This window comes from Drosophila melanogaster, chromosome 3L (genome assembly GCF_000001215.4).
Source record: "Drosophila melanogaster chromosome 3L".
Lineage (NCBI taxonomy): Eukaryota > Metazoa > Arthropoda > Insecta > Diptera > Drosophilidae > Drosophila > Drosophila melanogaster.
The window spans coordinates 1,871,571-1,885,440 of record NT_037436.4 but is presented as its reverse complement, the minus strand read 5'-3'; the positions used below and the strand labels follow the sequence as shown (position 1 = coordinate 1,885,440).

At 46.1% G+C, this 13,870-nt stretch overlaps 3 protein-coding genes across 11 annotated transcripts; all 3 read left to right on the top strand.

The window, feature by feature from the left end:
- Nucleotides 1–421: 421 nt before the first annotated feature.
- Nucleotides 422–1,646, top strand: Aprt (Adenine phosphoribosyltransferase). 3 transcript variants are annotated; one of them, NM_001299980.1, is made up of 3 exons: nucleotides 422–750; nucleotides 881–1,118; nucleotides 1,193–1,549. In NM_001299980.1, the coding sequence occupies exons 1-3, from the start codon at nucleotides 656–658 to the stop codon at nucleotides 1,406–1,408; spliced, it is 549 nt and encodes a 182-aa protein (NP_001286909.1). In that variant the 5' UTR covers nucleotides 422–655; the 3' UTR covers nucleotides 1,409–1,549. The 3 variants fall into 3 exon arrangements, with proteins under 3 accessions (NP_001286909.1, NP_001286908.1, NP_476637.1); NM_001299979.1 differs by having other exon boundaries at nucleotides 549–750; nucleotides 1,193–1,646; NM_057289.3 differs by having other exon boundaries at nucleotides 549–750.
- Nucleotides 1,647–2,399: 753 nt separating this feature from the next.
- On the top strand, nucleotides 2,400–8,890 carry CG13937 (uncharacterized protein). 6 transcript variants are annotated; one of them, NM_167924.3, is made up of 9 exons: nucleotides 2,400–2,441; nucleotides 3,893–4,312; nucleotides 6,882–7,085; nucleotides 7,402–7,549; nucleotides 7,614–7,680; nucleotides 7,779–7,923; nucleotides 7,995–8,150; nucleotides 8,256–8,593; nucleotides 8,660–8,890. In NM_167924.3, exons 2-9 carry the CDS (start codon nucleotides 4,169–4,171, stop codon nucleotides 8,751–8,753), a joined length of 1,296 nt encoding a protein of 431 aa, NP_728689.2. In that variant the 5' UTR covers nucleotides 2,400–2,441; nucleotides 3,893–4,168; the 3' UTR covers nucleotides 8,754–8,890. The 6 variants fall into 6 exon arrangements, with proteins under 6 accessions (NP_728689.2, NP_001261297.1, NP_001261298.1 ...); NM_001274368.1 differs by having other exon boundaries at nucleotides 3,884–4,312; nucleotides 6,897–7,085; NM_167923.2 differs by lacking the exon at nucleotides 2,400–2,441 and adding an exon at nucleotides 2,882–3,121.
- Nucleotides 8,891–9,128: 238 nt separating this feature from the next.
- Nucleotides 9,129–13,867, top strand: dre4. Of its 2 annotated transcripts, NM_057262.4 has the most exons (9): nucleotides 9,129–9,331; nucleotides 9,526–9,789; nucleotides 9,855–10,154; nucleotides 10,223–11,400; nucleotides 11,458–12,324; nucleotides 12,379–12,641; nucleotides 12,706–12,859; nucleotides 12,971–13,087; nucleotides 13,524–13,867. In NM_057262.4, the coding sequence occupies exons 1-9, from the start codon at nucleotides 9,263–9,265 to the stop codon at nucleotides 13,678–13,680; spliced, it is 3,369 nt and encodes a 1,122-aa protein (NP_476610.2). In that variant the 5' UTR covers nucleotides 9,129–9,262; the 3' UTR covers nucleotides 13,681–13,867. The 2 variants fall into 2 exon arrangements, with proteins under 2 accessions (NP_476610.2, NP_728686.2); NM_167922.3 differs by lacking the exon at nucleotides 12,971–13,087.
- Nucleotides 13,868–13,870: the final 3 nt, after the last annotated feature.

Genomic DNA, 13,870 nt, shown 5'->3' with positions numbered 1-13,870 from the left:
TTCAATGTCTTTCCCTCAAAGAATTACTGAGATTTCTCCACTTATCTATCTGATAGCCTCGAGATCTGGAGAAAGACCCAGAGAAAAGTCGGGGGAGGTTTCTTAATGCCTCTTGTCTACCTGCAGGATGTTTGCCGCATTCATTGAACTGCTTTCTTTGTGCAAGCAAATGTCAAACCAAATGTTTGGTTTTGAAATAGCTAGCCGACATTAGAACTCTAAGATAAATGTGGAAATACACAGAAAATATACGAAATATCATATCATCAATATATATCATAAAGAGAAGAGTGGTTGTAGTTAACTAAATCAAAACCCATAAATTATATTGATTGCTTTCAATAGTGAAATACCGACGATTTGGCATTATATTAATTTTTTCCGAATTTATATTTTCAAAGCGTTTAAAAGTCCCCACAGCACCTTATCCACCTCAATTTCAAATCGACCGCGCAGCGAACTCAACACGACCGTTCATCGTGTGGCATATCTCCCATCTATAGCAACCACCTTCCCCGATATCAGCTGACTTATCAGCTGTTCCGTACGGCAATCCGCAGTTGGGCACGCACTCACGTAGCGCTACAGTCAGAAAACCCATGTAAAAAGTCCCTTATAACTAAGTTAATAAATAAATAAACATAAAAGTAGAAAAATGAGCCCCTCAATCAGCGCGGAAGACAAGCTAGACTATGTAAAGAGCAAGATTGGCGAGTATCCGAACTTCCCAAAGGAGGGCATTCTGTTCCGGTGAGTTATCGTCACTCGAGGTTATTAGATTGGAGCACTAATAGTGCTGCGATGATGATTATGGGCGAGCAAATGGACCCTTATCAGGTTGTTAATGTGTAAAATCATTTGTTTTCATATTAAACATCAGTGACATATTCGGAGCCCTCACCGATCCGAAGGCATGTGTGTACTTGCGCGATTTGCTTGTTGATCACATCCGGGAAAGTGCTCCCGAGGCGGAGGTCATCGTGGGACTGGACTCGCGGGGCTTCCTCTTTAATCTCCTCATAGCCACCGAGCTGGGCCTGGGATGTGCTCCGATTCGCAAGAAGGGCAAGCTGGCGGGAGAAGTGGTTTCCGTGGAATACAAACTGGAGTACGGTATTGTGAGTACTCCCAAATATATTACTTACTATTCCCAAGCACAAAGATGTTTATGCTTTCAACTTAATTATCCCAGGACACCTTTGAGCTGCAAAAATCCGCCATCAAGCCCGGCCAAAAAGTCGTTGTCGTTGACGATCTACTAGCCACAGGTGGTTCCCTGGTGGCCGCCACTGAACTCATCGGCAAGGTGGGTGGCGTTGTCGTGGAGAGCCTGGTGGTCATGGAACTAGTTGGACTGGAGGGTCGCAAAAGGCTGGATGGAAAAGTGCATTCCCTCATTAAGTACTGAGAGTTAATCGAATTGTGACGAAGCCTTCCACACTTGCATTTACCTATTCAACTAGCAAATTTTTATAAAAACTAGACAGACGCATATTTTTATAACGAAATATATTTGGCTCTGATAACAGAATCGTATAATCTCTCAATGAAACATAGCTTATTTTATTTTGAATAATAATACATGGGTTGACTATTACGGTGAAACATTTGTATAAGCAAAAAGTATGTAAAACAGCGACAAAAGCAAAAATAAATAACGAAACTTGGATATCGAAAACTATTTTTGGATAGTTTTCCGAACATAAATTAAATAATCTATTTTAAATTTTGGTGTTGTTATAGGGTTTTTAGGTATGTATATATTAAAGAATATATTACTTAAAAAAAGTGCACATGAAAATAATTATTAATTTAACTTTTCCAGCTATTTACGTACATTAAATTTTCTTTAATTATTAGCAATCCAAAAAGTATGCTTTGAAATATGTTACGTGAGTAAGAAGCAACAATGCAAACGGATGAAATTCAAACCAAGATTAACGGATGTCTTTAAATGGGTAAACATTTTTAACTGCTTAAAAATTATATCAAAAATATATTTTCTAAAAAACGATTTTCTCTCTCTGCGCACTCACTGCACTCTCACCTCCCTCTCTCTCTCTCTTGGCACATTCACTGATTTCGTCGCTCTCAAGTTTACCGTTACCGGCGCCTTTGCTCAGCGATAAACAAAAATTGTTGTGCTGCGTTAACCCAGAATTCGAGGAACTTCCGCCCCCGCCCAGCCCGCCGATAAACAAATCACACCAACCCAACAACCCCCCGAAAAGACACGGAAAAATAGCAACAAACCGAGCGCGCAAGGAAAAATCAAGGAATCAAGGAGCGGAGAGCCAGAAGGAAGAGAGAATGGAGACTGGCAAAAAGCGAAACTGCGCAGCCACTGCGCTGCCGACGTCGCTGCTTTCAGCCTGTGCTCATTTCGCATTTGATTTTGATTTCACTCGTGAAATGTGCGTTGTGCGGTGATGACGCTAACGGTTGGTGTTTGTTGTTTAACCACACACCCCCCTATTCACAAAGAAAAAATAAATAAGAAGAAAATTATTCAAGCACGCCTGGAGAATTGATATTGATTGCGCGCTTTTCCTCAATTGGCAAACAATTGACTAACAACAACTAAAAAGTGGCTCTCATCCCGCATTCCGCGTGTTTGTTGTTGTTTATTGTTGTGAAAAGAGAGCGGAAGGAAGAGTGGAGAGAGCGGAAGGGCAGAGAGAGGGCACAGGCATAGAAAGCACGGCAATTGACAGCACGTTACGTATACGCCTCTTACGCCCCGCATTTAGCATTTGTTTGCCAAGTTTGCTGTGTGCTTGAGTGTGTGTATAATTATTAAGAAACAATTACGTGCACGGTGCCAAACAATTAACTCGATGACCCAAAGTGCAATAAAACCCCCACTGAATCATGAAACTGAATACAAAAGTTAAACTCTGAACATGAATGGTGAAAAGAGGCAAAAAGCATGAATGTACAAGCAAGCTGGAAGTGTTTTTTTTTAATTTAGTGAAAATTAAAGTTTCGCTTAAAGATAGCATGGCAACATATGTATGTAGAGCATAGCCCATGTTTGAAAATATGAGTGTTATAGCGTGATAAGAACCCTGCAAACAAATATTTGAATGCGTGGAATGTGACTATTTATAAGAAGTTTAAGGTCAGCAGAAATGACGTGAAAATCAAATAAACGAAAAAGCCAGAGCAAAGTAAAAGCTGGCAAAAATGAAAATAAGCAGGCATGACTTTATAAACATAAACAGACAAAAATGGGGGTGCTCTTTTTATTTGCTTTGCGAGGCCTGCGGAATGGAGTTTGAAGTGAGCAGAAAATCAATAACAAACACAAATAACAAAAGGAAAGTCAACAGCTTGCTTCAACTAAAAGTGGAACATTAAAAATAAAGACTCTGTAAACATTAAAAATCACACTACTAAGCATTGCATAAAAGGCAAAAATAGAAGTGGATGCTAACAATGGAGACAAGACAAGCAGAAGTTGAGCAGAGCTAACAAGACAACAGGAAGAGTTGAGTAATTTATGTAGGGGTGTTTTTCCCACAAACTCCAAACTCCGGCTGCAGTGGAGTTTTGAAGTGAGCAGAAAATCAATAAGCGACTTACCTTCCTCCCCCCCCCCCCCATGACTTGCAGCCAAAAATGTTGAAATGTAGAAGCTCCAAAAGCACACACCCACAATCGAAAAGCATAAAGCATAAGTGAACAAAAGCGTTAGCGAATCAATTGTTGGCCCGAAATATTGGACCGCCTGCAGTGACACAATTCCGGTCGAAAGCCACTCGGCCATAAAGCAAATAGTGTCATCCGCCCAGCTAACTGAATATATTTTTGGTTTGGTTTTCGCTTTTGTTTTTCTTTTCATGTTTGCTCGCTGTGCCCCGCCGCTTTTTTTTCGACTAAGAACATTTAGCACATCAAACTAAAATTAGCCAGCACGCCGTCGACAGCGATGAGAACTTACAAAATCTGTCGCCAACTGCAGGCAAACTTTGCGGCCGCGTAGCAGCAGGAAATGTCCCACGACTATCAATAGCCGCCAATCCAGAACCGAACCGAATCGAACCCAGAACCCAGAGACCAGAGACCAGAAGCACTTGGAGTCAACCAGGAAGCCGAAAGCCAAGAGCCAAGGGGAGCCGCAGGGGAGAGTCCGCACCAGTTCCTATGCAGCTATATTCGAGTTTAAATGAAATTGAGCAAGAGCCTGGCAAACTGTCGCGCCATCCGGCGCTATTTGCTCATCTTCACGGCCGTGTCCCTGCTGCTCCTGCCCCTCTCCCTGGCCTACCTGGTGTGGAACGAGCAGCTGCAGAAGATCCGAGGATTCGAGGTGAGTGCAGGCGAAGTGCCACGGTGCCACAATGCCGAAGTGCCACCTGGGAGTGGCAGTGGGTGCAGGGTGCAGTAGTCACAGACGCCCCAAAACCCATTTGCCATTCGTAGCCCTTTGAGTGCCCGCCCGGCAAACATCTGCTGAACCAAGCGCTTATGCCAGTGCACTGAGAGAAAGACCAGTCAAGATCTGCAATTGATTTATAATTGAAATAGAGACTCTTTTGAATTGAGAACTACGTGTGCTGTTAACTTTTCAGGCAGCTTTTTAAAAAATAAACCACTATAGCTTTCTCTCAGTGCACCTGCCTGTAGACACACTCGCTTGTAGTTGCCGCCCCGTCCGCCCCCTTTCATCGCCTGACAACAAACACAGTGCAGGCCATCGATTGCTCGACTCGGTTTCTCAGTTTTTCGAGCCATCGGAGGAGGTGGTTAAAAAAAACCAGAAACGAGCAGAAAAAAGCAATTAATATGAATTGCCATTTAATGCGCACCGAAACAACAAACTAATCAGCCGGCAATCGGGGCAATCATCTAATACAATAAACAATCTGGTGTGAAGGGCGTTTGGCAAGAGCCGAGAACAAAATGTTACACGCAAATTAGCAGCGATCGCCATAAATACACGATAAATAGCAACGATCGCATGCCATCTAGCCGCTATTTATTTATCCAAGTTGCTTAGTGATTTTTCCTTTGTTTCGCTCCCTCTCGCACTTGGGAATTCTAGCTGGGATCTCCAGAACTGGACTGCACTATTTGAACTGGCTTGCTTGGGTATTATGTGTGCGCTTGATTGGGTGCGAATTAATTTGAAATTAGCGGCGGGCTTTGGCTGGCTTTATCGCCCATTTGTGCTTGAAATTGAGCAAATGCCATACAAAGGCGGAATATTCCACACTCACACACACACACACACACAATCGAATGCGGACGTGGACGGACGGAAAGCGTTCTTGGCTTATAATCACATAAGCTGGCCGACCGCCCTTTTGGACACGCCTCTTTTGGCCCGCACAACCCTTTGGCGTGGCCTAAGCCGCTTACACAGAGAGAAACTATACAAACTATACAAATTTTAATGGATCTTATAAGCCATTAATTGTTGATTCATAGCTTAATATGTTATATAAACTATAAGGAGGCAAGTTGCTAGGGATACTCCAAAGGAGTAGCATACTTTTCAGCACTTTTCAAAAAAGTTAGAAGACAGAGTCACAGAGATTAACATCAGAAGTTTTACTTAAGTCCGGAGACTTTAAGACCAAATAATATCAATATTTGCATTTAATCTTTGGCAACAGCTTTAAGTTTTGCGAGTGTGGAAAACTTTGCAAGTTTCGTGGCGTGGTCATCAGAGACTCTTCGGCGCCCATCGTCCATCGTCCATTGGCCTTGGGCAAATGGCTTGCGAAAAAGGAAAAGTTTCGCACAAATTACACTTAATTGCGTGTGGCATCGTGAAAAAGTCATCATCGAGGGGGGGGGGCAGGATATCGATTCACGGCTGGCTGACTGGCTGGCACCTCAATCAATATGCGCTTGCCCACTGCTAATTTGCATAGCATTAGCCAAATGACACATGCTCATTCAGAACCAGAAAAACCAAAGCACATTAAGACACGCATACGACGTGCTGTTTTCCAGCTAAACTATTGTACCATTTTTCTCTGACGGCACACGTATGTCCACTCTAGAAGCCCCTGACTACCATAGGTTCACCCTAATTGAGTCTACAATTCAAACATTCCCAATTTCTCAGTTGCATACCATTTTGCTGCTACTAGCGCCACTTAAGTAGGAATTCATTGTACTAATGGATTATTAAATACTCTTGCTATTAGATATTGCTATCTAAATTAATAATACAAGTTACCAGAGTAGTTCCTTCTCAATCATTCCTTTTTCAATTTAAAAATTCTAAAAATTAGCAAGTATATTAATCGATATGGAAATTGCGCCAAACAATTAGGGTGAAAGCATTTCGACAAATATTTAGACAAGTCATCAAAAGAGCCCAAACATTTGCAGAAGTATCGCATTCATTATTCAGCCCCAGTGCCCAGCCACACGACCATTAATCAATCTTATCTGAGCCCGGCATTCATGTACCAGTGAGTTTTTCCGCCCAATCCCTAAGTGGAAGTCCCCGCCCCCCGCCAAGGGTATACTCGCCACATGTACATATATGTAGTGTGTCACATGGGGCGGTGTGGCCAAGTGGATACGCGAGTCAAATGCAAAGTGCCTGCCACGATGACGCCAACTTATCCGCAGAGTAGCCGCAGCCACTTGATTCATGTGGCCATTTTCCAGATGACAGTTGACACTGGCGTCTGGGGCTTTTAATTGGGATTGAGATTGAGATTCACTCGGCATGTGAAATGTAAAATGAGGAATGTGTAATGCTCGTGGGGGCGGCGACCTTGGACCTTGACCGAAATGCTTGTACATTGCGCATACGCCACGCCATGCCAACCCCGCCTGCCTTTTAACCCAAATAGCGAACAACCCAGACCAGCCAAAATCCTCATCCACAAACGCAACTGCAACTGATTTTCTAGGCCTTTAATGTGCAGCAGCAATCGCCGCAGCAGCCGCAGCCGCAGCAGCAACAGCAGGAGCAGCAGCAGCAGCCGCAGCAACATGGCCAGTTTCCGTATCCGGTGGTCCGGTATCCGGTGCTGCTGCTGAACAAGAACAAGAACAAGGACCTGACCGTCGTGGCAACGGGCAAGACCAAGAACAAGTGGCGCTATGTTGATAAAGTAAATATGTAACCCGCACAAACACCATACACCATACACCATGTAACAAAAACATACACAAGCACATACGCAACAAAACTGCCACACACACCCAACACCACACACAACAAACACTTCAAGTCACAGGCTCGTATAATTAATGATGTAAACAGAGCGGCTAAATAAAATTCAGATAGCCAAATTGATTGCGCATTAGCGAGTCGCATTGGCAGGCATTTGGGCACCCCACCCCCCATTCTCTAGCCCCATTCCGGTCGAGAAACCCATGTACTGGACTCACTGTGGCTCACCTTTCGCATATTTGCCCTCCAAACAGGACAGCAACCAGACACTCCTGCCCCTCATCCCCGAGCATGCCGTGCAGACACTCACGCCGCAGGAAATGCTCCAGGTGGAGCAGCGGATGGACCAGCGCAGGGAGCGGCTAAAGGACAAGTGCTCCGCCTACGGCCTGGATGTCCTGGGTGGGTCCTTCGCTTTGGATTCGCCAAATGGATTGGGGTCTGATCGCTTGTGTTTTATTTACAGGTCACGACGCGTGGCACACGCCGAACACGTGGGAATTTTTGGTCAACAAAAAGTATCACATTATCTGGTGGGTGTGCCCTTTATTCACTCTTCAACGATTCCATTTTAGTGTGTCATTCGGATTTGACAAATAGGATCTTAACTTACTATTTATTTTCCGTGCAGGTGCAATGTCTTTAAGGCTGCCTCATCGTCCTGGATGTTCAACTTCAACGTCCTGGCCGGTTACTCGCCCAGCTATCTGCGCAAAACCAAGAAGATCCTTCTCAACCTGGCCAGGGAGCGCTATCCCAGGGTGACCCTCGACGAGGTGCGTCTCGAAAGGAGTTCTTAATCCCCTTCCTCAAACCTAAATTAAACTCTTTCTATTTCGGGCGACAGCTGCGTGAGGCACAGAACTACTCGGTGACCTTTATCATCGCACGCGATCCCTTCGAGCGGCTGTTGAGTGCCTATCGGGACAAGATGGTGTTCGCCCTGCCCTACTCCTTCCACGATAAGTTGGGACGCAGCATTGTGCGCAACTACCGCAAGAAGGTAAGCATTTCGACTGTAACCCACTGCGTATACACGATATTGTTGCAATAGCAATATCAAGTATACGCATCGAATGCATCTAATACATTGTATTTTATCCAATAGCCGTCACTGGCTGCCCGTGCGGCCAACACAAAGTTCCCATCGTTTCCGGAATTCGTGCACTGGCTGCTCGACCAGGTGAAGCGCGGCAGCTTCATCGACATGCACTTCGTGGCGGCCACCTCGTTCTGCACACCCTGCCTCATCCGGTTCGACATGATACTGAAGTTCGAATCGCTGGCGGAGGATCAATTATATCTAATCGAAAAGACTGGCCTCAAGCGGGTGATAGCGCCCGTGTGGCGCAACATGGGCAAGGGCCGCAAGACGCACGAGCTCCAGCAGCAGTTCTATGCGCAGCTGACACGCCAGGAAATGCTGGAGCTCTACGAGTATTACAAGTGGGTCATCCATTTAAATTTTTAGATTATGGTAGCATACTTACAAGTTAAAATTCCTCCCCACAGATACGACTTCGAGCTGTTCGACTACGATATCCAGGAGTATCTGCAGGTTGCCCGGCCGGATGAGGCCGAAAGTCCGGCGGGCACAAAGAATTAAACTAGCTCTGAATTCTTAGACTTTGCTAAAAACCAATGAATCAAGTTCAACGAACTCACATATTAGCCGTCACAGTACGTAATTGCAAATGTTGATAATACTGAAGAAAACAATAATAAAATTAGCTATATTTAAACGAAGCCTGTGCCAAAGTCTTTTATTTAATGTAAAAATGTATTTTTGGCGAGACACATTTTTAATTAAATCCAGTTTTAAACATTTTTTTCAGTGCACCAATTTTTAGCGCGTAAAATGTTCATATATGGTTCGAGTCCCTGCTAGACGTGTCTGTACTGTTGCTTGGTTACACTATTTTTACATTGACAACTGGTATATTACGGTATTTTTGAGAGCGGTCTCACTCACGTCGAGCTGACGCTTATTCTGCTTCTTCTTCATCTGGTCGCCGCGCAATTTTTTTATCCGGCGGAATTTGCAAATGCAATTTCTGGCGTTTAGCGCATTTTAAGCGGAGTTAACGCATACACAGTAACAAATCCGGCGGCAATATGTCGAGCTTTGTGCTGGACAAGGAGGCGTTCGTGCGCCGCGTGAAACGCCTCTACACGGAATGGAGGGTGAGTCTGTCCGCCGGTCGGCGATCTGCGTGTTTTTGGGGCCGCAGGAGCACCGGGGAGCACGTGGAGACTCTGCAGACGGGTCACGATAATGAAAGATTGGGAGATGTGGTGAAATTAATTACCCATAGACCAGGTTGTTTGGGGAAAAGAGGATTACTGCATAATAATATCGGACTCTTTGTCTTTCGCAGGCTCCCAGCATCGGACACGATGACGCGCTCAGGAATCTGGACTGCATCATGAGCATCGTGGGCGTCGAAGAGGATGTCATGTACTCCAAGTCCATGGCCCTGCAGCTCTGGCTGCTGGGCTACGAGCTGACGGACACCATCTCAGTGTTTTGCTCGGATGCCGTGTATTTTCTCACTAGCAAAAAGAAAATAGAATTCCTGAAGCAGACGCAGAACATCACCGAAGAAGGTTTTCCGGAAATCAATCTGCTTGTTAGGGATCGGGTGAGTTTCGATTTCTGCTCCAGGCCAAAAGTTCTCTAATCCTTTCTGATCTTGACTTCGAGAAGACGGACAAGGACCAGGGCAACTTCGAGAAGCTCATCAAAGCCCTGCAAAACTCGAAGAAGGGCAAGCGTTTGGGCGTCTTCGCCAAGGACGCCTATCCCGGGGAGTTCAGCGAAGCATGGAAGAAATCCCTGACGGCGTCCAAGTTCGAGCATGTGGACATTAGCACTATTATCGCCTACCTCATGTGTCCCAAGGATGAGTCGGAGATCAACAACATACGCAAGGCATCGCTAGTGTCAATGGACATTTTCAACAAGTATTTGAAAGATGAGATCATGGACATTATTGATTCGGATAGGGTGAGCACCTGGCGGCTATAATATTATGTGTTTTCCTAATATATTAACCTTTTTAACCTCCTTTTTAGAAAGTCAAACACAACAAGCTCTCAGATGGCTGCGAGGCTGCCATTGGCGAGAAGAAGTACACCAGTGGTCTGGATCCCAGACTCCTCGATATGGCCTACCCACCCATCATCCAATCGGGAGGAGCCTACAGCCTGAAGTTCTCCGCGGTGGCGGACAAAAATCCCTTGCACTTCGGTGTGATTGTGTGCTCCTTGGGCGCCCGCTACAAGTCGTATTGCTCAAATATATCGCGCACCTTTCTGGTGAATCCCACCGAGGCCATGCAGGAGAACTACACATTTCTGGTAAGTGTGCAGGAGGAGATTCTCAAGCTGCTGGTTCCGGGCACAAAGCTGTGCGACGTCTACGAAAAGACCCTGGACTTCGTGAAGAAGGAGAAGCCGAGTATGGTGGACAATCTGCCCAAAAGCTTTGGTTTCGCCATGGGCCTAGAGTTCCGGGAGAACTCCATTGTCATCGGACCCAAATGCCAGGCGCTACTCAAGAAGAATATGGTCTTTAATTTGCACGTGGGCATCTCGAATCTGACCAATCCCGAAGCCACCGACAAAGAGGGCAAGAACTACGCCCTCTTCATCGGAGACACTGTGCTAGTAGGCGAACAATCCCCAGCCAGTGTGATGACTCCGTCCAAGAAGAAGATCAAGAACGTCGGCATCTTTATCAAGGACGACAGCGACGAGGAAGATGTGGACGACAAGAAGACCGCTAAAGAAGATCAGGGCACCGAGATCCTGGGCCGCAGCAAGCGCAACGCGGTGCTGGAGTCAAAGCTGCGAAACGAGATCAACACGGAGGAGAAGCGCAAGGAGCACCAGCGCGAGCTGGCTCAGCAGCTGAACGAGCGCGCCAAGGATCGGCTGGCCAGGCAGGGAAACTCGAAGGAGGTCGAGAAAGTGCGCAAGAACACCGTCTCCTACAAGTCCATCAGCCAAATGCCGCGCGAGCCGGAAGTCAAGGAGCTCAAGCTTTACGTGGATAAGAAGTACGAGACCGTCATCATGCCAGTGTTCGGCATCCAGGTGCCGTTCCATATATCCACCATCAAGAACATCTCGCAGTCGGTGGAGGGCGAGTACACGTACTTGCGTATCAACTTCTTTCATCCCGGCGCCACAATGGGTCGCAACGAAGGCGGACTCTATCCTCAGCCAGAGGCCACATTTGTCAAGGAAGTGTAAGTATAGTGCGAAATCTGCTTAAGGAATGCACTAACTAGACACTTTTCCTGCAGTACATACCGCAGCTCTAATGTTAAGGAACACGGGGAGGTGGGAGCTCCATCCGCAAATCTAAACAATGCTTTCCGGCTGATCAAGGAGGTGCAGAAGCGCTTCAAGACCCGCGAGGCTGAGGAGCGCGAAAAGGAGGATCTTGTGAAGCAAGACACACTCATTCTGTCCCAGAACAAGGGTAATCCCAAGCTGAAGGACCTATACATTCGGCCCAACATCGTGACCAAGCGCATGACGGGCAGCCTGGAAGCGCACAGCAATGGATTCCGCTACATCTCCGTGCGCGGCGACAAGGTGGACATCTTGTACAACAACATCAAAAGCGCGTTTTTCCAGCCCTGCGATGGCGAGATGATCATTCTTCTGCATTTCCACCTGAAGTACGCCATTATGTTTGGCAAAAAGAAGCACGTGGATGTACAGTTCTACACGGAAGTGGGAGAGATCACCACGGATCTGGGCAAGCACCAGCACATGCACGACCGCGACGACTTGGCTGCTGAGCAGGCAGAACGTGAGCTGCGGCACAAGCTCAAGACTGCCTTCAAGAGCTTCTGCGAGAAGGTGGAAACCATGACCAAGTCGGTAGTGGAGTTCGACACGCCGTTCCGTGAGTTGGGATTCCCTGGAGCACCCTTCCGCAGCACGGTGACGCTGCAACCCACCTCGGGCTCCCTGGTCAATCTGACGGAATGGCCACCATTTGTCATCACGCTGGACGATGTGGAGTTGGTGCACTTCGAGCGCGTTCAGTTCCACTTGCGCAACTTCGATATGATATTTGTGTTCAAGGAGTACAATAAGAAGGTTGCCATGGTGAACGCCATTCCTATGAACATGCTGGATCACGTGAAGGAGTGGCTCAAGTAAGTTCATCTGCCCATTTGCAAAATGCACTTTTACTAATGAGTATCCTGTAGCTCCTGCGACATCCGCTATTCGGAGGGTGTTCAATCCCTGAACTGGCAAAAGATCATGAAGACCATCACCGACGATCCTGAGGGATTCTTTGAACAAGGCGGCTGGACATTCTTGGACCCGGAATCGGGCAGCGAAGGCGAAAACGAAACCGCCGAATCCGAAGAGGACGAGGCCTACAATCCCACCGACGCCGAATCGGATGAGGAGTCGGACGAAGATTCCGAGTACTCAGAGGCATCAGAAGACAGCGAGGAAAGCGATGGTATGCACAAACCCAAAACATTCCATATCTTCTAGTTGGTTAATATTTTCATCATAATTTACAGAGGACCTTGGCTCTGATGAGGAATCTGGCAAGGATTGGTCCGATCTGGAGCGCGAGGCTGCTGAGGAAGACCGCAACCACGATTATGCCGCAGATGACAAACCACGCAACGGCAAATTCGATTCGAAGAAGCACGGCAAGAGTTCAAAGCACAGGTATGAGCCACGATCCCATCATGGACGGGTTTCCATTAAGGGTTACCTTATCCGAGATCTCCTTTCTCTTATCTATATCAATCGTTCTACAACATTTTACGTCCACCACAGTCGCCGCGACCGCGAGGAGGCTCGATCGTCGTCGCACAGTAAAAAGCACAAGTCGAACTCCTCCTCGTCCTCTTCGCATTTAAAGTCCTCCAGCTCCAAACATGGCAGCTCATCTAGGTTTGTTATCGAAAGCCCCGAACACTTAATACCCAACCATACGGCCTAACGCAAGTGCATTTCACATATCATTTTTCACTCACAAACCATTACACACTGGAAGTTTCGTTATAAATTTGATTTTCTTCTTTGGTGGAACAAAAAACCAAGCAATTGGACGTTTTTAAGAGTTATTTTTTGTTGATATTATTTATTTCTGGTGTTGGCTTGGCAAGTTTTGGATAGGGATACCCCAAATTCCATCCGTTTACAACCACTTTCTGTTTGGGTTTATGTTGAATTATTTATGATTGTTCAGTCTGGCAAAATTGATAAAAAGAAAGAAAAAAAAAGAACAGCATCATAACTCGCTTGCTCAAAATTGATAACCACAGAGGAGTAATTATTTGTGAAATTTCTTTTAACACATTTCCAAATTCCCTTGATTATTTTAAAGCCCGTCGAAGTCGTCGAAGGACAAGTACAACAGCCGGGACAAGCATCATTCCTCCTCATCGTCCGGAAACAAGAGCAGCAGCAAGGACAAGGATCGCAAGCGCTCGCGGGATGACAGTCGCGACAATGGGCACAAGTCGAAGAAGTCGCGACATTAGGGAGCTGTTCCTGTCGCCAAGCCTGTGTGGCACTCCGTTCGTAATCTAGCTCTCCTGTTACCATTGTCTATCTGTTAAAGGACCCGCCACCCCAATCCCCCGTCACTCATTTTTGTCACGCTTCAAAAGTTGTATTACAAATTAAATATAATACGATACATTAATATAATAAACTAATGTAAGAACTACA